General features: G+C 41.6%; 10 protein-coding genes and 2 non-coding genes across 12 annotated transcripts, besides 1 other annotated feature; 5 read left to right on the top strand and 7 right to left on the bottom strand.

Moving 5' to 3' along the window:
- Positions 1 to 76: part of a sequence feature (soloLTR fragment) that runs on past the window's edge.
- Positions 77 to 275: 199 nt separating this feature from the next.
- Positions 276 to 347, bottom strand: Ecym_3171. The gene has a single exon. It is a non-coding gene; the product is annotated as a tRNA-Arg (tRNA).
- Positions 348 to 514: 167 nt separating this feature from the next.
- Positions 515 to 1,855, bottom strand: Ecym_3170 (uncharacterized protein; the record flags this gene model as incomplete). Its single annotated transcript, XM_003645441.1, has 1 exon — positions 515 to 1,855. One exon carries the CDS (start codon positions 1,853 to 1,855, stop codon positions 515 to 517), a length of 1,341 nt encoding a protein of 446 aa, XP_003645489.1.
- A 627-nt stretch (positions 1,856 to 2,482) lies between these two features.
- Positions 2,483 to 3,640, bottom strand: GSF2 (Gsf2p; the record flags this gene model as incomplete). Its single annotated transcript, XM_003645440.1, has 1 exon — positions 2,483 to 3,640. One exon carries the CDS (start codon positions 3,638 to 3,640, stop codon positions 2,483 to 2,485), a length of 1,158 nt encoding a protein of 385 aa, XP_003645488.1.
- Positions 3,641 to 3,998: 358 nt separating this feature from the next.
- Positions 3,999 to 7,886, top strand: RSE1 (U2 snRNP complex subunit RSE1; the record flags this gene model as incomplete). Its single annotated transcript, XM_003645439.1, has 1 exon — positions 3,999 to 7,886. One exon carries the CDS (start codon positions 3,999 to 4,001, stop codon positions 7,884 to 7,886), a length of 3,888 nt encoding a protein of 1,295 aa, XP_003645487.1.
- A 39-nt stretch (positions 7,887 to 7,925) lies between these two features.
- On the bottom strand, positions 7,926 to 8,903 carry AIM32 (Aim32p; the record flags this gene model as incomplete). Its single annotated transcript, XM_003645438.1, has 1 exon — positions 7,926 to 8,903. The coding sequence occupies one exon, from the start codon at positions 8,901 to 8,903 to the stop codon at positions 7,926 to 7,928; it is 978 nt and encodes a 325-aa protein (XP_003645486.1).
- A 227-nt stretch (positions 8,904 to 9,130) lies between these two features.
- On the top strand, positions 9,131 to 9,613 carry HIT1 (Hit1p; the record flags this gene model as incomplete). Its single annotated transcript, XM_003645437.1, has 1 exon — positions 9,131 to 9,613. The coding sequence occupies one exon, from the start codon at positions 9,131 to 9,133 to the stop codon at positions 9,611 to 9,613; it is 483 nt and encodes a 160-aa protein (XP_003645485.1).
- Positions 9,614 to 10,197: 584 nt separating this feature from the next.
- On the bottom strand, positions 10,198 to 11,076 carry SUR7 (Sur7p; the record flags this gene model as incomplete). Its single annotated transcript, XM_003645436.1, has 1 exon — positions 10,198 to 11,076. The coding sequence occupies one exon, from the start codon at positions 11,074 to 11,076 to the stop codon at positions 10,198 to 10,200; it is 879 nt and encodes a 292-aa protein (XP_003645484.1).
- Positions 11,077 to 13,028: 1,952 nt separating this feature from the next.
- Ecym_3164 lies at positions 13,029 to 13,116 on the bottom strand. Its single transcript is given in 2 exon segments — positions 13,029 to 13,064; positions 13,078 to 13,116. It is a non-coding gene; the product is annotated as a tRNA-Tyr (tRNA).
- Positions 13,117 to 13,410: 294 nt separating this feature from the next.
- Positions 13,411 to 14,064, top strand: CDC8 (bifunctional thymidylate/uridylate kinase; the record flags this gene model as incomplete). Its single annotated transcript, XM_003645435.1, has 1 exon — positions 13,411 to 14,064. The coding sequence occupies one exon, from the start codon at positions 13,411 to 13,413 to the stop codon at positions 14,062 to 14,064; it is 654 nt and encodes a 217-aa protein (XP_003645483.1).
- Positions 14,065 to 14,127: 63 nt separating this feature from the next.
- On the bottom strand, positions 14,128 to 14,568 carry APS2 (Aps2p; the record flags this gene model as incomplete). The annotated part of the gene is made up of 1 exon (XM_003645434.1): positions 14,128 to 14,568. One exon carries the CDS (start codon positions 14,566 to 14,568, stop codon positions 14,128 to 14,130), a length of 441 nt encoding a protein of 146 aa, XP_003645482.1.
- A 235-nt stretch (positions 14,569 to 14,803) lies between these two features.
- Positions 14,804 to 17,959, top strand: PEX1 (AAA family ATPase peroxin 1; the record flags this gene model as incomplete). The annotated part of the gene is made up of 1 exon (XM_003645433.1): positions 14,804 to 17,959. The coding sequence occupies one exon, from the start codon at positions 14,804 to 14,806 to the stop codon at positions 17,957 to 17,959; it is 3,156 nt and encodes a 1,051-aa protein (XP_003645481.1).
- A 1,127-nt stretch (positions 17,960 to 19,086) lies between these two features.
- On the top strand, positions 19,087 to 21,507 carry PTK2 (protein kinase PTK2; the record flags this gene model as incomplete). Its single annotated transcript, XM_003645432.1, has 1 exon — positions 19,087 to 21,507. One exon carries the CDS (start codon positions 19,087 to 19,089, stop codon positions 21,505 to 21,507), a length of 2,421 nt encoding a protein of 806 aa, XP_003645480.1.
- Between the last annotated feature and the right edge of the window lie 719 nt (positions 21,508 to 22,226).

Here is a 22,226-nt window from a genome sequence, read left to right as displayed (position 1 = left end):
CTTACTTGCTATGCAGATTCCTAGCCGATAACAGCTCAGTGGTTATCTTGACACTTCTAACAACTCTGATTCGCTGTTATACAATGGTTATCATCTTCATAGTCTCCTAACGACTCTGATTCGCTGCTTCTTTGTCTTGTTATCGTGACTATCAACATGCTCCTTAGCCTGACTATCATAACTATCGGGATGCTCTTTTGATTTTACGACACCAAAAAAAATTTTATGTGCACACTTATTTTATTTTGGGACACCAGCTACCATCGCTTTTCAGTGTTCCGTTGGCGTAATGGTAACGCGTCTCCCTCCTAAGGAGAAGACTGCGGGTTCGAGTCCCGTACGGAACGTTTCATTTGAAATTATTTTTTCTAAATAATTTCTTAGTTCGATAATAGTTATTTTGGTTAGGAACATGTACCGATATACATAGTATGGTAATGAAGGACCAACCAAATAATGTGGTCTGGTTTAAGTTTTACTTTTTTTCTTTTTCAACAAGTAATCAACTCATTATTTATTTAGCTTTAATATTTTTAAATAGCTTTTGAACTATAGTTGTAACACTCGCGGTTCTTTTTGGGGGCGCTTGATGGACTACTTTGACTTCGCAGCTGACTTTCTGGGATGACATTGTAGATTTCAAAGCGTCTTCTAGGGTGCCATAAAGCCTTGTAACTTGTGCCAAACTATTTTCATGACCTATTAGTGTCTCAACAGGGACACTATTGATTTCGAAGTAATGTCTGGTCGTTTTCCATAACATAAATAATGCATGACACTTTTGAGTTGGGGTCATATTTTCATACTTGTAGTCATCTATGGCGATTAAGAAGTAGTCATGGTTTCTTTGTTTAGGGTTTTGATGCCCAGGAAGGAAGCGTGGAGTTACAAAATGAACACCACCTTTCAAAGAGTAGTAGCATAATCTGGGTTCGTACAAGGAACGTCTTAACATTTTATAATCTGAATCACAGAAAGTTGGGATTGAAGGGTGAATGTCTGGTTCGTCATATCTTTCTATCTTATTGGGACCAACTATTGCAGGCAAGAATTCAATTGGCTGGTATCTGGCGTCAGTGAATGCGCCACCATCAAGAGACTGTCGCTTCACGCACGAGAAGATACTTGAAGAGACCTCAGAGCCTTCGTCTGAAATGGTTTGTTCGGTAGTTTTGTATGCTGTTAGTTCTTTCTCATCATCGTGCTTTTCAATAGCTTTAGGGATGTTTCTGACATAACCCACACGCTTGAAACCTTTCCATCCGGGAATTTGATTCGACCTTTTCAATGCAACTTCATCAAGTCCGATTGTCCTAGCAACAACGCCAATATATTTATCCTTCTCCTCATCATATAATTGATACCGACTCTCAATACCAAACTGACCCCTGGATAGACTGATAATATTAGAGTCCCCTGAATTAGGTGGCTTATCCGGTGCAAAACTGACAGTTTCTTCTAAAGTATTGTACTTGAAGACTTCACCTACCGGACTAAAACTATAGTTGGAGACTGAATAACCCAAAGGATCAGCATTTAACTTGTGAGGACTTGAGCGCCATTCTTTCAACAAACGCCTAGCTTCAGAAGTGTCAAAACGAACTAATTTATCCATACGCCTGGTCATCTTCCAAATAATGTTCAACTTTTTCTCTATTAGCATCGTCTCAAACTCTCTTTTTGGACTGTTTAATTTCACCAAGGCTGTTTGTAAATCTAGTTGTGGAGTCACATTGTCATATGGGTTAGTTACAACCCGCAACTCTAGGTCCTGGTTTGCAAAGTCAATCTCACTATCAAACCAGTAATAGTTGAATCCACTGTACAAATTCGTTGGTGAATACAGACTTTGCATCGGTTTTCGAGTGCTTTGGTGATCACTAGCAGAGCTTAATTCATTTGCCGTCACTTTAGAAGAACATTATGGTAGCGAATAAATAGCATAAAGTTCCAACTATTTTCTATAAAATTTACTGTTGACATTTCGTTCTTCTGGAAAGATTTCATTTATGTCATATTAAACCGCCGCTGCCTGGCGCGGACATTCCTTAGCATCAACGGGCGAGATAGAAACTGATGCTTCTGTTAACGGTACACGGCTCTACAGACAGCCAAAGCCTGGCACACAGTTCTTTTGCTCAATATATTACTGAATTATCAATATTTTATTGAACAGACAACTCTCTATCATCACAAGTAGGTCTACCTATCATTTTTTAAGGTTAGATACTTTACTTCTTTCTATTGATGGGATATATATATAAAAGAGCAGACGCACATGCTCCTCTTAATAGAGGATATCAATTACAATTGAGAATGTAGCTAAGAATGCTTTTTAATTCTTGCAAAATACTAGATAGAGCTTTTTAGAGCTTGGTAACGTATGCAACAACATCCTTGGAGGAACAAATTAATGAAAACCAGAACACTCTGAAATGCTAAGAACAGATACTATAAACAGAAAGAACAGTTTGGATGGAACCTACTGGTTTTTCTTTTCTTTTAAAGAAGGTTCATTTTCGTCATCAATTTTAAGTGCAGATTCTTTTCTTAATTGTACTAAACGGGTTAATTTTTCAGAAGACTCGAAGAGACCAAACCTTCTGAACCTCCTAATTTCAGCATTGATCTTGGGTACATCGTCTTCGCACTTATTGATGTTTTCTTTTAGATCCTTTTCAAGCTGAACAAAGTATTCCTCAGACAATAAAAATTTTTGAGATTCTTCCATAGGAGCAAAGGTTTTACCTCCAAATCTCTCTTTTAAAGGAGTTTGAAACCCTTCCCCAGCAGTCAACGCAACACCTGGTTGTGCAGCCTTTTTGAGAATACCAAGCTTATATGCAGCAACAGCGCCACCTGCTTTTTCAAACTCGTAATTGTAGTATACATCCCGGTATGCGTCATAAGGAGCACGCCTAGCTCCAATCCAACCAACGGATTTTAAGATGTCAGTCAATTCCTTGTTATTCTTTCCGACAATGATAGACCTTGTTCGATAGAAACTTAAAGGATTGAACGAAATAGGATTAACTGTGCCGGTATAAAAGAAAAATGTAATAACAACCAACTTTATAATGTGTAGTGCAAAAAAGATCCACTGGGCTACAACTCCAGTGGAACCCACTTCTATTTCCTCTGCTAACTTCGTAGCAATATGGGGGTAATTTAAAGCCATGGTTAGTATTATGAATACCCTGGAAACCTGGTTTGTCAAACAGATTCCTGGTGTTGGGGAGATAACATCAGGCACATCAGTATACAGCCAAGCAAGCATAATGATAACATAACCAACAATCGTAGGCCAAGATTTCTCGAACTTGGGAATTACCAATTGTCCCGGCCACAACTGATTACAGATCTCCTTCTGGGTATCCAAAAGCTCCAAATATTGTTCTTCATCAGCTTCGTAATCGAACAGCAGGCATCCATTTTCTGTTAAAAACCCAGGATGTGTAGACTTGTACAATTCAGAAGGCTGATCCATATAAAATATAGAAGGACGCAAGGCCATAAACTTCGCTAATCCTTTCTCATAACTAAATATTTTCAATATCTTGTCTTCAAACGTATCCTCCTTCTCCACCTGAAAAGCATAGTCCTTCTCGAAGTCGTCATTAATTCGCACGTAAATCTCCATAGTCTCTTTCGAAGCAACTAGCCAAACACTTATTTAAGGTTCTACCTATGGACAACTTCAAGCCTAAACTCAAAATCTTTCAAAAGCACTTCCGTAAGATGGCCAATCTGTACCAGCCTGTTCTATCTTGACAGTAAGCAGTGTATATCTTCATTCATGATCCAAAACTGGAGAACTTTGGTTGACACCCAGACCTTAGCAGAACACCTCGTGATCGAAGGTGCAGAATTTGTAGTGCTTCACCGATTACAAACAGATGAGCAGCGAAGGCGGTCTTCTCTAGGAAGATTGCAGGTACCAAAGTTATTTCATTGTGATTGATAGTTGCATTTGATTCTACTTGGAGGTGCACGGTGTGATGGAGAAGGAAGAATTATACCTTTATCATTTGACATTGCAAAAACAGAGCAACTATGTGAACTCATGCATCGGTCACTTCGTCAGCTATAAGCAGCACCAGTTGGTTGCAGAGTCTAAAAGTGTTCAGGATGGTGGAAGAAAGAGGGCAAAGGCTCGCAAGGCTTTACAATTGTGTATTGCGACTCAGACGCATTTAGAATTGTATGATGTGGAAGAGGGAACTCTATATTGTGTGATGCGGCAACCAATGTTTGCTACCATTCTATGTATGGAGACGCTGGTGGTGGAGAATAGGACGTTCCTAATACTTGTATCTGATTCAGGGAACCTAACTATATGCAATTTTGTATATCGCGATGGGAAATGCAGGTTAGAGACGTTGTCTAATGAGCCAATGGGAAGGTCTGGAGTAAGGCGACTGTCCCCACAAACTTATCTGTCTGTGAATCCACAAGGGAGATGTCTCATGCTTTCAGCGATGGAGAGGAATAAGGTTTGTTATCTCATAGATTTTAGAGGTGACGAGCTGCAAGTTTCGTCTCCTTTAGAGGCCAACAGACCGAACTTCGTTACTATTCAGACGGTTTGCTGCGATGTCGGATTTGATAACCCTCTATTTGCATCATTAGAGATTGATCTCGTTGACAAATCTCGATATTTGTTTTTCTATATGCTTGATCTAGGGCTGAAGCATGTAGCTAAGCTGTCGGAATATGTACTGCATGATTCTACGGCTAGTTTTATCGTAGCGGTTCCAAATTTAGAACCGTATGGTATCGTAACGAAGCAGAATACGTATGACGAAGGGAATACAGATGAGATTATTCCCTTTGTTATAGTATGTTTTGAAAACTATATATCGCTTCGAGATCTTAATGGGATGTATGATATCAATGTTCAAATTCCCACACGCAGGGACGCCCAGAGAACATTGATTACCGCGTGTACTGTTCATAAACTAAGGAACGACTTTTTCGTACTCCTTCAATCGAACTACGGAGATTTATACAAGGTGAGAATCTTACCGGATAATAAGGATAAGAGTCCTACCATGTTAATATCATACTTCGACACTATCCCCCATGCAGAGAAATTCCACATATTTAAGAATGGGTATATGTTTTCTAACTCTGAATTGGGCAATAGCTATCTATACCTGTTCGAAAACCTTGGCGAGGAGAGTGAGCAGAATACTCTAACCTCACATATGCCTGGTAAGAGATTACTCATTGAACCGCATGATGAATTAGAAAATTTATCTGTTGCGGATAAACTAGATCTTATAAACCCTGTTACATCATCACATGTATCAGAAGCAGTTCCATTGACTGTCATTACAAAGACATTAGGCGCTACCAAAACATTGAAAGCCGGAATTGAGCTCGAGGAAATAATTTCGTCACGACTACCCTCAACTCCACTCGATATCTGGACTACAGCATTGAATAATTCAAAGTTTCACAGGCTATTATTCCTTGCTCTTCCAAAATCGACTATGATATTGAAAATTGCCGATGGAACAGTTGAGGAACTTGAACTGGAGATGAACCCATTCAGCTTATCCGAAGATAGAACTTTATTGATTGGTTCTATGGGCGCTCAATCTATTATACAGGTATGCGAGAACAAACTCATCCAAGTAGCGGCACTTTCAGGCGACAAATACATCTCTAAATTGGAATGGTTTCCACCTGCTGGTATTCGTATTCTGGATGCAACTTGTAGTAACACCCAGTTAGTACTTGCTTTGTCGAATAATGAAATTGTTTACTTCGAAATTGGTACAAATGACTCCCTAAATGAGCTACAAGATCGGATAGAGTTAGAAGATACAATTAATGGATTATCTGTAGCTAATGGAATGCGATCAAACTATCTAGTTGTAGTATGTGGGGATACTTCTGTGAAAGTGTACAGCCTAAAAATGGACGACCAAAATAATTTTTTTGAGGTTGTCTCCATGCAGGCTTTGACCTCATCAGCCAATTCAATCAAATTGGTCTCCTCAAATGATTCATTGTGTCTGCATATTGGATTAGCTTCTGGAGTATATGTGAGATCTAGACTTGACAAACATGATGGTCAGTTATTTGATGTCAGAACAAAGTATCTTGGCTCAAAGCCGGTTGATATCTCTTTTTTGCCGCAAATGTTCCCATTTATTAGCGATGAAGAGGAAGAAGACGAGGAAGAAGAAGAAAACAATGATAAAGATAGAATAAGTTCAGGGACAAACACTGCAACCCTATCTTGTGTTATATTGCATTCCAATAAAACTTGGGTGAGTTACGAACTGGATTCTGTGCGGCTAGTTAGACCTCTTATACTCGCCAGAAGTCAGAGCTTAAAAAAAGTTGCACCATTTACGTCAAATGAGATTAAATTAAATGGATTTTGTTCTATCAGCTCAGCTGGAACCTTAGTTATAGGCAGACTTGGAAAGTTCAATACTCTTGAAACTTGGTTTGAACTCAATGCTCAATATGGAGATGATACTACCAGTAACAACCTGAAACAACTTGAGGAAAGTGATGATGAACAAAATGAGCAAGACAGGAATGGTTCAATAGAAAAAATGCACAAGATGAAAACCTATTTTGGTAGATGTATCGTGCCAGATATTGATGACGAAAATTTACTCTATATTGTTGATAACTACAAATCCGAAAACTTTTGGAAAATCTACCTCATGAAAAATGAGTTGTATTATAAGAATATTGTATCAGAAGAAAACTACCAAAAAATCTCTGATTATCAAGTAATATCAGCTGTCATAATAAGATTTGGACAGGATTTGAGGTGCTTAGTAGTATCTACGCGCGATAATAAATTAGTGACATTTCAGATTCAGATAACTAAGAAGAACCAATTCAGATATTTTCAGTTAATCCACGTCCATGACACTCCGATTGATGAACAAGTACATGCTATGGTTGCGTTTGGTGACAAAATTTTAGTTCCTATATCTAATGCTCTAGTTCTATATGGCATGGGCAAAAAACGACTACTAAAGAAATCTATTACATTAATGCCTCCATCTATTACTAAGGTTGTTTCATTAGATCAGTGGAAAAGTCAGAGGATAGCTGTTGGTGATATTCACGAATCAGTTACTTTATTTCACTTTGATAAACCTAAAAATATGTTTATTCCTGTTGCAGATGATACAGTAAAAAGGCATGTTACCACCTTAAGATTTCTGGATGAATGCACTGTAATAGGAGGGGATAGATTTAGTAATATATGGGTCTTAAGGTTACCTCTGCAGTGCGATAAACTTATAAAAGAGGATTTTGAGGGGCATTTACAGGTGGCTGTGAGTCACATATCCAAAAATATAAAAGAATGTAATTTTAAGTGGAAGTTGCTGAACCATTTCTATTTGAACGATATCCCAATATCATTACAAACCGTTTCTTCAGCACAGTTTTCAGATAGAACTAATATTATCTATACCGGTTTACAGGGCACTGTTGGCTGCATAATCCCTTTAATCACAAGAAGGGAGGTGGAATTATTTGAATCTGTTGAACAAGTTATGAGAGATGCAGATTATTTATTTTATCTTGAACAAGAGGAACGCTTTTCCGTTGCTGCAGTTGATATAGATGAATATGAAGAAAGCCTTGGGGCTAACGATACCTATTTACGTAAAAAGCAGAAAAAACATGTCCCCGAAGGTGCATATTCAACGGTAGGGAGAGATATTCTGAGTTACCGTAGCTATTACAATCCCGTAAGGCATGTAATCGATGGTGATCTTTGTGAAAGATTTTTCACATTGCATGCAAGGGAGAAGAAGTTCCTGGTAAGCAAGCTGGAGTCCAAGAATACAGTAGATGATATAGAAAGTCTGATTAACAACATAAGAACAAATTGTTTATAAAATTTATAAATCTAATGTATTCTAGATAGATGAACTCCATTATTCATTCCGCTTGTTCGAAACCCCCCCACGATAAAAATTCTCAATTATTTCATTCTTTAATACCTTTGAGACTAGCAAGGGTACCGCACCTGGCATCACTCTTGCAAACCACAATGCATCAAATTTTGTTATCCCCTTGATATCTGTACCAAAATTCTTATACCAAATAAGGTTCCCTGCAAACTTATGACCGCCTATATGGGAAACAATCGCAATATCAGTGTCCACATCACCTAACTCCTTATATAAACTGGAAACCAATTCAGGTGCGATAACACCACATCTTGTATCGCGCTTTCCATGCCCACAGATAAGAACCAAGCTCCTATCATATATCTCACCTTCAAAAGGATTCTCGATTGGTTTCGATTCTATGCCTACAGGACTTTCTTTGTTTATAATAGTTTTTGATGCCCCCCGCAGAAAGTCATTGAATAATAACTTTGAAGGAGGAGGCCTATTCGAGCATATCTCGTTACCAGTCAAAAAGTGTGCGAATTCTTCAATTCTTTCTTTGTGAACGTTATAGATGCGGAAATCGGGGATCACCAAGAATGCAGCATATTCATCCATCGAGGTCTTAGGCAATAGTGGTTTGCCATGTTGTAAACAAATAGCATTAAATAGTATCCCCCCAGACCCGTCGATCTTCAACAGAGCATTCTTAAGCTTCGAGATAAATGAATACGGCCATTCCACGCTTAATTCCAACTTGCTCTGCCAGTCACACTTCCAGGCGCCTGAACCCGGTGATATCAATAAAACATGCTTTTGGTATGCTGGTGTTTTCTTGGGTAGCGGTAGTGCATGATCCAACTGACACTTTTCTGGCAACTGAGAATTATAACGGTCAACTTGCACTCTACATGTTTCAATGACATCTGCAGAGGCATCTAGTTGCACAAATTTGTACTTTGTATGAAACGAGCCAATCAACCGTAAAGGGATACAAACAGTTCTTCTCGTGCATAACATGTGTCGAATCTAATAGTGTGAACTCTATATGTCCCCCAGAGTTTATGCATAATATAGATCGAACAATATCTCTTCGAGCCAAACAAAAGAAAAGTGTGACAGGGATTCCAGCTCGGTTGCCGTTGCAGCAAGAAAGAGGCATCTCCAGAAAAAAGTTTTCAAGTCTTCTGTGTCTGCTTTCTAATCAGCCAATTGAAAAGTAATGCAACGACATACCATAGCCTCGAATGAAGTGTGGGATCTGTCATGAGAATGAAGCTCAATACAGGTGCCCCAAATGTTCCATTCGCTACTGTTCTTTACCATGTTATAAGGACAAGGAAAGACATAAGCATGATGAGCTAGAAGTATCTAAAGATATTGTTGTGGAGAAGAATACCAATGGTAAAAAAGAACCGGCCGCCTTAGCCACCCCCCATTTCAATGAAATGCTTCAGAATAACAGTAGGTTGAGGGAACTGCTTCAGCATAATACTGTAAAATTTCATTTGCATCAAGTTTATAGAATTTTAATGACGGGAGTAGGCGCGACGTCTGCTGAAAATGACTTACAGATGAGCCAAGAGATAAAAGAACGGCTAGCCGTTGACTACTTAAATACCCTAAGGTATGGTGGTATACATCACAATGAAGCCGTGGAGGAATTCTGTGAGATGTGCATAGAAATGCTACTGGCAGTCGATGGTGACAGCGAGGCTAAGGCGAGTTAGATTATGTATTAAAAACTTTGTGTATTGGAAATCAAGTTCTGCCCGCTGCCATACAAAAATGGTATATATAAAATATAAAAAAGGATTAGATAATAGCCAACAAACCAACTGGCACTGTTCCCAAACCCAAATTATAACTATCGGTGAACAAAAAAAATTGTGTGTGGAGGACATCAATTAAATAAAAAAAATAGTGAATATAACTTTTTTTTTGTTTGACTTCCTTTCAGAGAAGATATCTTATTGTTGGTATTTCCAACTTTTTTGGGCTTTTGATTTTGGTCTCTTCACCATTTATTATTACTATTATTACTATTATATTATTACTATCATTATCAATTTGTTTTTTGGTTTTTTTGGGGGGGTCAAAATGGGTCTTTCTAATTAGCATATTTTTTTATTCCATTGATTTTAATTTATATATTAACATATGGTATCCATCCTCCTCCTGCCTCCGCCTTTGATTGGTTATACCAAGCATTCATCCTTTCCCGCATATTTAATAACAAACAAAAAACAAAAAATAAAAAGCTAACATTCAGAACCAGTAACAACCACGCATCGCCATACGTTTTGGACTAAAATTAGATGGAGTCATCATCCGCAACCTTTTTGTTTCTTCTAACCTTAAAGAACTTTACACCACTTTGATGGGTCTCGGGCTGATGATGAAGCTCATCACCCACAATAGCACTTGCATTCTCCAAGTCCGGATTGGTATCATATACAACTGGCTGATCCATCGCAGCAGTCTCCTTGGTGTTCTGATATCTCAATGCCTGCTCCTTGTAGTTCTGCATCTCGACGTACTCCTTGTGTGCTCTCCATGCCCTACGGATAAAAGAAATACCTGTACCGAAGAAGGTGATAATAGAACAAGCAACACTAGCCCAGGCAAGCCCCATCATAGCTGCACCGATCTTGGGAGACATATTTCCTTCGTTGAAAGCATTCCGCGCCATCACAATGACCGCAGTCTGGCATGCCACAGCCGCCATGTCAAACATACATCCGATAAGGACCAGCGTAAAGACAACCTTGGTAAAAGAATAAGAACACCAGGTGAAAACATAGAACAAAAAGCCAATACCCAAAAACGACAGAGCAATCCAAAAGAAACAAAACGAAAACCTAGACAAATAGTAGTAAGTGTCCATATTGCTAGTAAAATCAGAAGGAACACCAGACGACATTTTGAAATTCTCAGATGGCGACAGCGGATACGCTGGCGACAGAGAACAGTTTGTATTCCTATTATCAGTCTTCGAGCATAGACCCCAGAACGTCCACCTAGACACGTCGGGCGCTCCATCGATAGCCGTAGTGTTCGCCTCCAACCAGTAGAGTCGATTAATCGGACGATTGTCGATCCCCCCGGAAAGAACGATCAACAGCAACAACAACGTATTGCCAGCTAAAAGCAGGACTGTCAAAAGCCTACCTGAAATATTTAACACACCCATCTTCCGTCTTTTCTTTTTCTACTACCCACTGCTACCTTGTCACTATTATTATAATTAGACTATAGCTTTAAAACCACGTTGATAGTTCCAAACCCAAGATGACGATGAAAAATTATTAGGGCTCTTTTTTTCAACAGAAAGCGAAAAGAATCACAACAAACAAAAGTCAGCCTGGCAGTCTCTCAGTCCGTCAGCCAGTCGTCCCTAAGGTATCAACGACAACAACAGTGATGGAATCCTGTAAACCTCTTCTCTAGCGCTCCTTGGTCCGACGCTACACTCCTTTTTTTATCTTCAAATATCTGAAAAACGATAAGGGAAAGGGAAAAAACTCTCTCCTGATAACACAGCAGTTGACTTGGCTCTTAGAAACAGTCTTCTTGTCCACAACAACTCCTCCGCTATTATTTATTATCTATCTGTCTTTCTATGTTAAATAAAAAAACTTGATCGACTGTTTGGAAAGGGGGGAACTTTGTTCTGCAGACTAAAAACAGGATTATATTTGTTATGAAAACTAGGAAAACTAAACAAACAAGAACAGGAGTAGAAAGAGAAAGGGAAGAGAAAGAGAGAAGGTAACGTTCTTTTTTTAGTCTTTTTTCCTCTATCGCTTTTTTTATTTCGTTCTTATTCTTGTAATTCTTCCTGTTCTCCTCTCTCATCCTTCCGGAGGGGAACCCCTCCGGAAGGATGAGAGAGGAGAACTCTGCCTCTTTTACTGTATAGTACACAATATTACCAAGCATGACACATCTGACGTAGGTGGGAGCAATAATACAACTGAAGTGTTCCGTTTCCTTCTGAAAAGTCTCAGTCGTATTATGATCTATACGCTACTTCTACTCCCTGTACTTACATGATTAGTGCCGTTTCCTGTGTTTCTGTCTGCAACAAATCTTCCGCAGCGTAGTGCAAAAAAAGCAGCATTTCCACTGCGAGACGTAAAAGGTAGTTTTGACGTTGCTCTCGCTCGACGGTATTCGCGGCCAGCCAGCTTCACTTGCTCGAGCAAGCATGTGAACGACGGGGCCACGGGGAGCGTGTTTCCATTGCGGAGACACCCGTACACCGCCCGAGGGCAGCAAAGGCAGACAATATGCAGCGCAGGGGTTTCCTTTCTCGAGCTTGCGGGCGTGCTCTGTCTGTTGCGCAGTGGGCGATTCCCCTCGCGTTTTCCTGCGGTGGCGTAGGACGGAGAGTGCGCGGCTGTAATTGCCTTTTGTGTTTATGAATTTCCTCTTCAGGCGCGGCGCAATATTGGTGAGTGCCGCCGCCGTCCGCGGGCGCGCGCCTCTCTCTCTTCTCTCTTCCTCACCAAACCCATCTGCAACAGAAAAATTAGCGCCCATTGATGGCATCAGCGACACCAGCGACCAAAAAACAACAAAAACAAATGCACATCATCACGTTTGCGGCAGCGGGAGCAGAGCAGCAGGATGGGCTGTTCACGTCTTCGCAGTCGGAAGGCTACATTTCTGGTTGTAAACGCCAGCGAAGCTTGCAGGAGTCTTGTAGAAAGCGAGCGAAAATCGTCAGCGGAGGTGGGGGTTGGTGTGACGGCCAGCAGCTGCCCCAGGCCGCAGCCGCCGGCTGCGGCGACGGATCAGCGGACACGCCGTACTACGAAATTGAGGACTACATGCGAGAGGGTTATGCCCGTGACATACGAATGCCGCTGACCGTCGTATCTAACTACAGTCCGTGCGACGATACAGAAAACATAGAGAACGGAGTCTGAGGGTTACGCCGGCGGCGGCTATTGGGCAGTTGGCCATTGGCAGTTGGCCAAGACATGGGAAGACGAAAGAACAGCAAGGATTATTGTTGCAAGTATATACCAAAGTACCATGTTATGTAATGTTTGTAAAAAGAATGCACAGGCTTTTGCACGATTGCTCTAAGTTGCGGGCTGCCACCGGCAGCGACTGCGTCTGCCGTGTGGCAAAAAGTCTCCCAGGGGTGAGTCGAACACCCGATCTCCAGATTACAGTGTTTCAGTTACAGTCTGGCGCCTTAAACCAACTTGGCTACCGGGAGGCTATTGTTATGTACCTGTATTCGACGGAACAACGTACATAAGGCACGGAAAAACGTCTAGATCACGTGACTTTATAGTCACGTGGGACTGCATTGATCGCCACGTGACCTGTGTTCGCGACACGGCCGGCCTTGCTGCAGATAGCGCTGCAAGAAGGGTGGCTGTTCTGCTTCTGTTCTGCTTCTGTCGCTTGATGTTATCTGGGTTCTGCCTCCTCGATACTGCTAAAAAACAGCGGCCTGCCTTGTTCTTGCCATCATGACAAAAATCGCCCAAAGATAAAAAGATATGCAATGCGTAGAGGCAGACTAATACTTATTGAGGGACTTGACAGGACGGGTAAGAGCACCCAGGCAACTCTACTGCTGCAGCGGTTGCAGCCCAACGCGCAGCTGATCAAATTTCCGGATCGCACAACGCCCATCGGCATGCTCATCGACAAGTATCTTACACAAGAAACATTTGAACTGCCAGACCAGGCCGCTCATCTGCTGTTTTCTGCGAACAGATGGGAATTGGGAGCGAGAATTAAAGAGCTGCTTCTGATTGGCACTCATGTTATCTTAGATAGATATGTTTATTCTGGAATTGCATATTCTGCTGCCAAAAATATCCCAGGAATGGACTTGGCCTGGTGTTTCCAGCCAGACAAGGGCCTAGTGAAACCAGATCTGACAATTTTCTTCCTGCATGACGAAAAGCATGGCCATGAGCTCGAAAATAGGTCTGGATATGGCAATGAACGTTATGAAAGGGTCGAATTTCAGCGCGCGGTGCTTGCTCAATTTCAGGACATGTTCGAACAGCTTGAGCACTCTGGTTATCGTGAAAAACATCTGGTAACCCTCCAAGTCTCAGGCAAGTCAATAGACAGTGTTGCCAACGACGTGTGGAATGCTGTAGAGCGGCATCTGAAAGCTGAAGCTACCGACTTTCTTTATTTCTAATTGTTATATACACGCATTATATAACAACGACACATCATTCTGCTCCCCAGCTCGCACTGCATCCTAAGGTAGTTTTTCCAACTGAGTCAGTCTGTCCAGCAGCAGCTCCTTTGAAGTCTCTCGAAGCTCCCCACCTATGAACATCTCATCCATCACCATGTATGCCTTGTAGAAATTGAATAGGATGTCTAATTCACATACATTTCCAAAGAAAAGGTCAAGCACCTCCACGAACAGCTGAATATGCGCAAGATATAGCAAGCCATCTTCCTCCAAACTCACACCCATCACAAAATACAGTCCAGCATACCTCCTGTACACCAGTTTGGTCCTGTCATCGAAATCTATAATGTTGCTTTGCGTACGTGAGTCTCGGGACATTATAAGCTTGAGAATTTGAGCAAGCGAATTCTTATCCTGCAAACTGTGCCCTGAGGACTGAAACCACCTGCCCAGCCGCAGTATACCCTGCTTGTTAAAGCATATAATGAAATGTATAGCCATAGAATTGCTTGGATGCTCTAAAAGAAACCCGTAGATATCAGTCTTTTTTATTTCTTGGCAAGGAGAGGCGTGAGAGTGTGGGAGCGGGTTGAGATGATGATGATGATGATGGGTTTTTGTCAAATTCACACTCAAACAAACACTTCTAACTATTCTTGTTGCGAACATAAAAGATACTGCGAGAAAAGACAGTGCAGCTGGAAGGGATCAATATTCGATTAGATCGATTCTTGAAATGAAGGGCGACAATTCGTTGTTGTTCAACCATCTCAGGTTGGTAACATCAGATCAGATTAGGGGTAATTTCGTGCGATTGCCCACAAGTGTAATTTCGGTGTTAGAGTCTACCAATATACCGGTCCATGAATTTGGAGTTTTAATCCAGCCTGGCTCTTGTTATGTTGGCTGGGATGGACATGAGTCAAGGCAAACAATAAACGGGGAGCCAGTCATTGAGATTAACCCAGTTCTCGCACAGGACTTTCAGCTCAAGGTTGGTCAAATCATCGATATCCAAATAAACCATTACAATGACTCTTTGGTTGCTTCCGAGGTATTCGTGGAACCCGAGACAAGCGATGATTGGGAGATTATAGAAAGCAATGCTATGTTTTTCCAAGACGAGATGTTATTTCAAACAAGAATTGTGAACCCTGGAGGCAAGCTGGTTTGTTACGTGGATCGAATTGTAGCCAGGTTCAATGTCAAAAAAGTGGTACCTGAAAACCTCACTGCAGCAAGAATTTCAACAAATACTATGATGATTATTGCGCCTAGGGTTAATAACAAGGCTCCAAAGGTTGTAAAGAAGCCTACCTCGTTGCTTGTAACGGAAAAAACGAAAGAGTGTAAACCGATTATTAGAAGAACTACATTTAAACCTGCTGCAGGTAAAAAGCTCACGATTGAGTTGTCAAAATCGGATGTTAAATCTACAATCGCATATATAAGCATTTTGCAGAATCCTTTGGATCTGCAGATGGTGCCAGCAGCTACAAAGGAGGAAGGTATTACTCATCCCGCAAAACGAATTGCTGTTGATGTTAAAGCTGTTGAATCCTTGGAAGTGGGTCATATTCGTATGTCACTCCAAGTTTGGAATTGTATAAACGGAACAAGAAGCAATGGTGAGAAAATTAAGATTGAGTTCTTGCAAGAGACGACCAGAGATGACATCTCAGTTGTGATGCATAAGGTGTCACAGGAGCAAAAGGGTAAAAAAGTAGTCATCAGTGGTGTTGATACCACCAATACTGTAATTTTGCAGAATGCAGAAGCCCTGGCTAAGAAATTGCAAGGTGCTGTGATAACTAACAGGCTATTTTTCCCTCGGGAAATGCTTTTAATTGAGTTGAAAACCAAGCAAGGAAATAAGATCGATTTGTTTAGAGCCAACACACAAAAGGATCTGGATTGGAAACTATCAAAGCACGAGGTTGAAGTTCCCATATTCGAATTAAGTGCGCAACTTGAAGAACCTGGAAAACTTGTGGCCTTGGAAAAGATGCTGGATGATATGGTGAACTCTGTATGTTCACCGGTTAGCCCACCATGCCACTATTTGTATGGATCCACCGGCATAGGTAAGTCATTACTGTTAGCGAACATCGCTTACAGATTGCAATGTGAACACGGTTACCATACAAATCTTGTAGATTGTAATTCCCTATTAGACACTAATAACGTTGCAAAAATGAAGCAAAAGATCCAGCATCTATTGGCTACAGCATATTGGAAAGCCCCATCTGTAGTCATTTTGGATAACGCCGATTTTTTGTTCCCAAGTCTCAAGTCTAATGAAGAAGCTGGTGGACCAGGTAGTGGAAATACAATGAACCAGGCATCTGCAAAATTAGCTCACATCTTGATGACTGAAATGATCAAAATTACCCAAAAAAGAGGAGACATCCATGTCATCATGAGCGCAGAACGTTCTGACAGTTTGAACCCTTTATTTTCCTCGAGACATTTCATCGGAAGGAACTGGGTACTCAAAGCTCCCAGCCGAATCGAGAGAGAAATGTTGTTGGAACACTTGTTTTCTTTGAAAAGTCTAAAATATGCAGAGCCATTAAATTCAGGAGATATTGCATTAGAAACGGAAGGGTACTCCGCAGCAGATCTGGAGACATTGGTAGACAAAATATTCCACGAGACTTTATGCAAAGGGAGCTTTCAACCTAGCGGTCTCGAAGTAGACAGGGATACCTTTGAATCAGCCCTTAAAGGATATACTTCCTCATCATTGAGAGGCATCAAACTCCAAAAAAGTACGGGCGTTAAATGGAGCGATATTGGAGCACTTTCCGACGCAAAAAACTTACTATTAGAAACATTAGAGTGGCCTACGAAATATGCCCCCATCTTCTCTCAATGCCCCCTAAGGTTACGTTCAGGAATTCTGCTTTATGGATTCCCAGGATGCGGCAAAACAATGCTTGCAAGCGCTGTTGCACAGCAATGTGGACTGAACTTTATCACTGTCAAAGGACCCGAGATTCTAAACAAGTATATAGGCGCTAGTGAACAAAGTGTGAGAGAACTCTTCGAAAAAGCACAGGCAGCGAAACCATGTGTCTTATTCTTTGACGAATTCGATTCTATTGCTCCAAAAAGAGGTCATGATTCAACCGGGGTCACCGACAGAGTTGTCAATCAAATGTTAACTCAAATGGATGGTGCGGAAGGTCTAGACGGTGTTTATGTTCTTGCTGCCACAAGCAGACCCGATCTAATTGATTCTGCATTATTAAGACCAGGCAGACTGGATAAGAGCGTTTTATGTGGCATGCCTACAACAGATGAGCGTGCTGAAATCCTAAAAGCTGTCGTCGCTACTGGAAGTATGAAACTAGACTCTGATATAGACCTAAAAGAACTAGCTGCCAAAACTACAGGTTTTTCAGGAGCTGACTTGCAGAGTATGTGTTACAACGCATATCTCAAAGCTGTCCACAGAAACCTTCAAACAACCTCCGTGCCCACCACCCACGCAGATACCGTGCCGCTGCTACAATCTCCTATTGACTATGTAATGATCAACGCAATGAAATCCCCATCGTCACCTGTAAGCACGCTTCCACACCCTAACACCCCTACAGACCCCGCCATTTCAAGAGCCCAGGACATCCTCTGTCCGAATACTGCTACTACCAGCGAGTCTACTCCTGTGCCCGACAATGCCTTTCCAGGCCCGAGCACATCCGAAACTGGCTTGACAGTCTCCTGCGCCGATATGCTTGCCGCATGTGCAGAAACCAAACCCAGCATCTCCTCGACCGAATACCTCAAACTGAACACCATCTACAGAAAGTTCGTCAACGACCGTAACGGAGACATGCCAAGTGGAGAAGCCCCGCACGATATTGGTGCTCGAGCTACTCTCATGTAGCCATGCGCTCTGGCCCGGTATCGCCCATCCACCTCGTCCTATATAGACTCACTACTGTTCTTCTCTACATGGTGCCTATATAAAAATCCCATCATCTCATACCACTGCCGTTACCCTCTGCGCTCTCCTTCCTGCTTAGCACTTCCGACCCTTCTATTCACACGCCTATCCTCTGCGGTCAAATAATCTGCAACCAACACTCTCCACTTCAATACTGCGCCGCTGCTCTCCGTCCACTTCCTCATCCGGGCGTGGTCCCACCGCCTCATTCTGAAAACTACTGTGGCAAGCAAGGCGTCTCTATCCTCCTTCTTCCGCCTTTGCCTCATCTTCTTTGTTACTCCTCGGCTTGCGTTCTCCTCGCCTCTTGAAGGCTTCTACTACTGCACCTTACCTCATACACACATATACATACCAGACTTGTTGTACTATATTACTACTTACCCCTCAGCTGTCCTTCGTGGCCCTGCTACCCCATTGCCACAACAACAGCCTACCGGGGCTGCAGCCTATTCTTGAGAGCGAACGCAGCCAAAAACAACCCGCTAACTTTAGATTCACGCTACTTATTGGGTCTTGTTCATTATCGATGCTATTGTTTTTTTTCGTCATACTTGTGCTAGAGAAATAGCAGCATCTGAACAAACTTGATAAGTTAAATTAATAAAATATATAATAATATATATATAAGATATAAAGTGGACTATTCTGGAACAGGAAAGAGTCAGTTCAGGTTTAACGGTCATAGAGTAGGTTCAGCTGGTTTTATTAGTGATCCTGACGGTAAAGTGCTACACCAAGGGACGTGCTAGTGTAAGGGATTTCGACACGGACGTTTCTTTTTTTTGTTGATAAAGAGAGAGGGCGTGTGTTAACGCTGGGTTTTATTATTATAGCAGTGAGTTGATTTAGAACTTTCGAGGAGCGCTGACTAGGTGGAGAAGAACGGACCGCCTGCAAGTTGGAGAGCAAATTTGATAGGTTTGAGAATTGAAGGAGTTTGGTTTTAGAGATTACGTCGTAAAGAGTTGTTCGTATTGCGAGCGAATAAGTTATTTCCTCGTCTGTGGGAGAAGGCGTACTTTTGACGGTGAATATTTTTGCTGGGATAGCAGTAGAGTATAGAAATGACGCTGGTTAACGGTCATTCGTGCTCCAAGTCTATGATTCCAGAGGATATCATGGAGAGTGTGCCGTCTGCGCAGCAGGTTGCAGAGGAGAAGAGAAATAAAGCTTTGGTCACGCCTGTGCAGAATAAAGACGTGCAGAATGGTGCTTCGCCGGTGAGTGGGGGCGGGCATGATCCCAAAATTCCACATTCCAAGAGTAAAAACCCTTTCAAGAAGTTCTTTGGCAGATCGAAGTCGCATCATTTAACACCTCTGGTGTCGAATACGATAACTTCTGTCGGTTACCAATGTGTTGAGGAACATGTGGTAGATGCTCCTTCTACTCATGTATTGCCTATGCCAACTGGACAGGGTGAGGCGACTGGTGGATGCTTGCGCTCTAATATCTTCAGTGGACCGCACAAGAGCCATAAGACGTCTATTGCTTTGCCCTCAATAGCTCTACATAACTCGAATCCTTTTGCGAACGGTGGCAGGAAACCCACTATAGAGTCTCCGTTTGCAGTTTTGGGAACAGGAACTGAAATTGCATCGCCGAGAAATCTTCCAGGCACGACTGTCTTATCCAACAGGAATACATCCCATAACCTCAACATGTACACTCCTACCATGTCTGCTCAGTCCTCAAGAAGCTTGAGCTACTACCAAATGGAGGGTAACGATAAACACGAGAAATTGTTGCCGTTGCCTGTTAAGAATCCCAATGATGAGTTGCCAGTACACTTAAGGCAGCCCAGTGTTTTATTAACAGATAACTTCTCCTTCCCCTCTTGTACTGATGGCGAGAGGAAAATAATCGGCGAAGGTGGTTCCAGTCAAGTCGTTACGATTGTATCGAACTATCGCAAATCAACCGTATATGCCTTGAAGCGATTTAAGATGTTCTCATATGAGGAACCTGAAGAATTCTATTCCCGGTGTATGAAAGAATACTTGATTGCTAAAAGGTTAGATGGACATATTAACATTATCAAGACGTTTTATCTTATGAAGGTCCCTTCTTCAGCTACTAATGGCATCAAGAGAAGTTGGGCTTTTGTAATGCAACAATGTGTTCAAGACATGTATTATTATACCACCTTAACTGGTTGGACCAATAAGCTCTTTGAAGAGAAGTGGTGTTGTTTTAAACAAATTGCACGTGGTTTGAGTCAGATGCATAGCTTAGGAATCGCACACCGAGATATAAAGCTTGAAAACGTTCTGGTAACGGATTATGGCGCTCTTAAGTTGACAGACTTTGGCGTTTCTACATATGGTATTGAGAATCCGGATGATCCAACAAGCAAAAGAGTGAAACTAAAAGGTTTTTGTGGCTCTCCTCCACACGTGCCCCCGGAAGTCATGTTGTTGAGTTCAGAGAAACGTAAAAAGGTACCTATCCCTGATGATAAATTAGAATATGACCCCTTTGCCATGGATATGTGGGCTCTAGGTGTGGTTTTGTACACATTAATAATACCGTACCCCCTGTTTGCTGAAGCTCATAAAGATGACAGTCGCTATAGGCAGTATCTCGCGTTCTATGATCAGTTTACTCGTTATTGTTCTAATTTCAAGAAAGAGCACGTTTACAAACCAGGGCCAGGCGTAGAACATCCTGAGTTCTCCAAATTTCAAAATACGGATGCAACACGAGTTTGCTTGAGATTGCTTGATCCTGATCCTGATACTCGTTATAAAATGGAAGACTTGTACAATGATCCGTGGTTTCAATCCATTGAGACGTGTGTAGATGAGGGAACAGAGGAGCCGGTTAAAATCCCCGAGTTGAGGAAAACTACAGAGGGAAGCGACTCTCCTTACGCACACGATATTTTGCCTGGCGACGAAGAATCTTTGTTTAATACACCAGGTCTCGTATCGCATACTTCTAACCCTTTTTTGAATGCCGATAGGGTTGGCCTGGGGTTTACAACAAACTCCACAAACCCTGTATCAGCATCACGCCCAAGTTCAAGCTCGCGTTCTTTGATCAACATTGCGGAGGATACAGAACCTTGTATCCTTGGCTCTTTACAAGCACAAATTGAACTACCCACGTTGGATGAAGAGGATATTAATACTCCAAAGCTGGATCTTCATAATGAAGAAAGAGTCAGTTTGTCACCGTTGGTGCCAACCAAAAAGATAAGCAACCTGTCGTTAAACGATTCCTATGGTGTTCCCGGTATCACTTTATTCCAAAGCACTACAGAACATCCTCCTTCACCCATACTTTCCTTAGATCAGAACAATGGCCATTACATCTCCAGGTCTTCTAGTGTCGTTTCTAGAAATAGCAGCGCCACAGCGTATGCAGGACAAAACAGTAGTGGCAGTTCTCTCGCCTCACTTGCCAGATCCAAGAGAAAAAAGATAGTTCACATGCATCACGAATGTAATGGGAAACCAATCACTACCAAATCGACTCAATGACAGCGCTTCAGCCACGTACTGGTCTTTTGATTTTTATTTCTAATTGAGCTTTTTTACTACTAATATCACCAGTATTTCATACTATATGCGATATGGGCACCCCAACATGAGAAAGAACAAAGAAAAGATATAAAATAACCGTTAGCTACAAACATTAGCGCCATAAGCTTTGTCATCTAACTCATTGTTCCATAATTTTTGTCGTTACTAATTTTTTTTATTGTAAACTTCCCCACTGTTTAACCATTGTTACTATTACTATTACCCCCTCGACTGTTTTAGATTTTGTTCTTCCTGTCATGGTTCTGCTCTAATATGTATGGCAGTAACCACTATATCACAAGTATATGTCTATTTTATGACAGTTAATTCCAATATCTCCCGGCTGCTGAGCACACTTGCCTATCAGTTGAACAGTTGTAACTTGGCACTATTGTTTTATATACAAACATTAATATAACCATATACTAAAAAAGAGAGTCTCTGCAGTTGTAACTGGTATTAAATACTGCTGTAACATATAGGCCTCCCGTAAGACCCAGGTTATCAGTTACAGTGCAGAAACGCAGAACTATTTCTTAGCTATCCGTTGCTTAATGAGATGCCGCTGTATCCGGTATGGTTATCACTACAGACGTCTAAGCATATTTCGTTACCCAGTTTTGGTGAAAAGTTGGGTGATCATGTGGTTAGCAAAATTTTTTAAAAACAAAAACCAC

This window comes from Eremothecium cymbalariae, chromosome 3, assembly GCF_000235365.1.
Source record: "Eremothecium cymbalariae DBVPG#7215 chromosome 3, complete sequence".
NCBI classification, from domain to species: Eukaryota; Fungi; Ascomycota; class Saccharomycetes; order Saccharomycetales; family Saccharomycetaceae; genus Eremothecium; species Eremothecium cymbalariae.
This window is presented reverse-complemented; position numbering and strand designations above follow the sequence as displayed.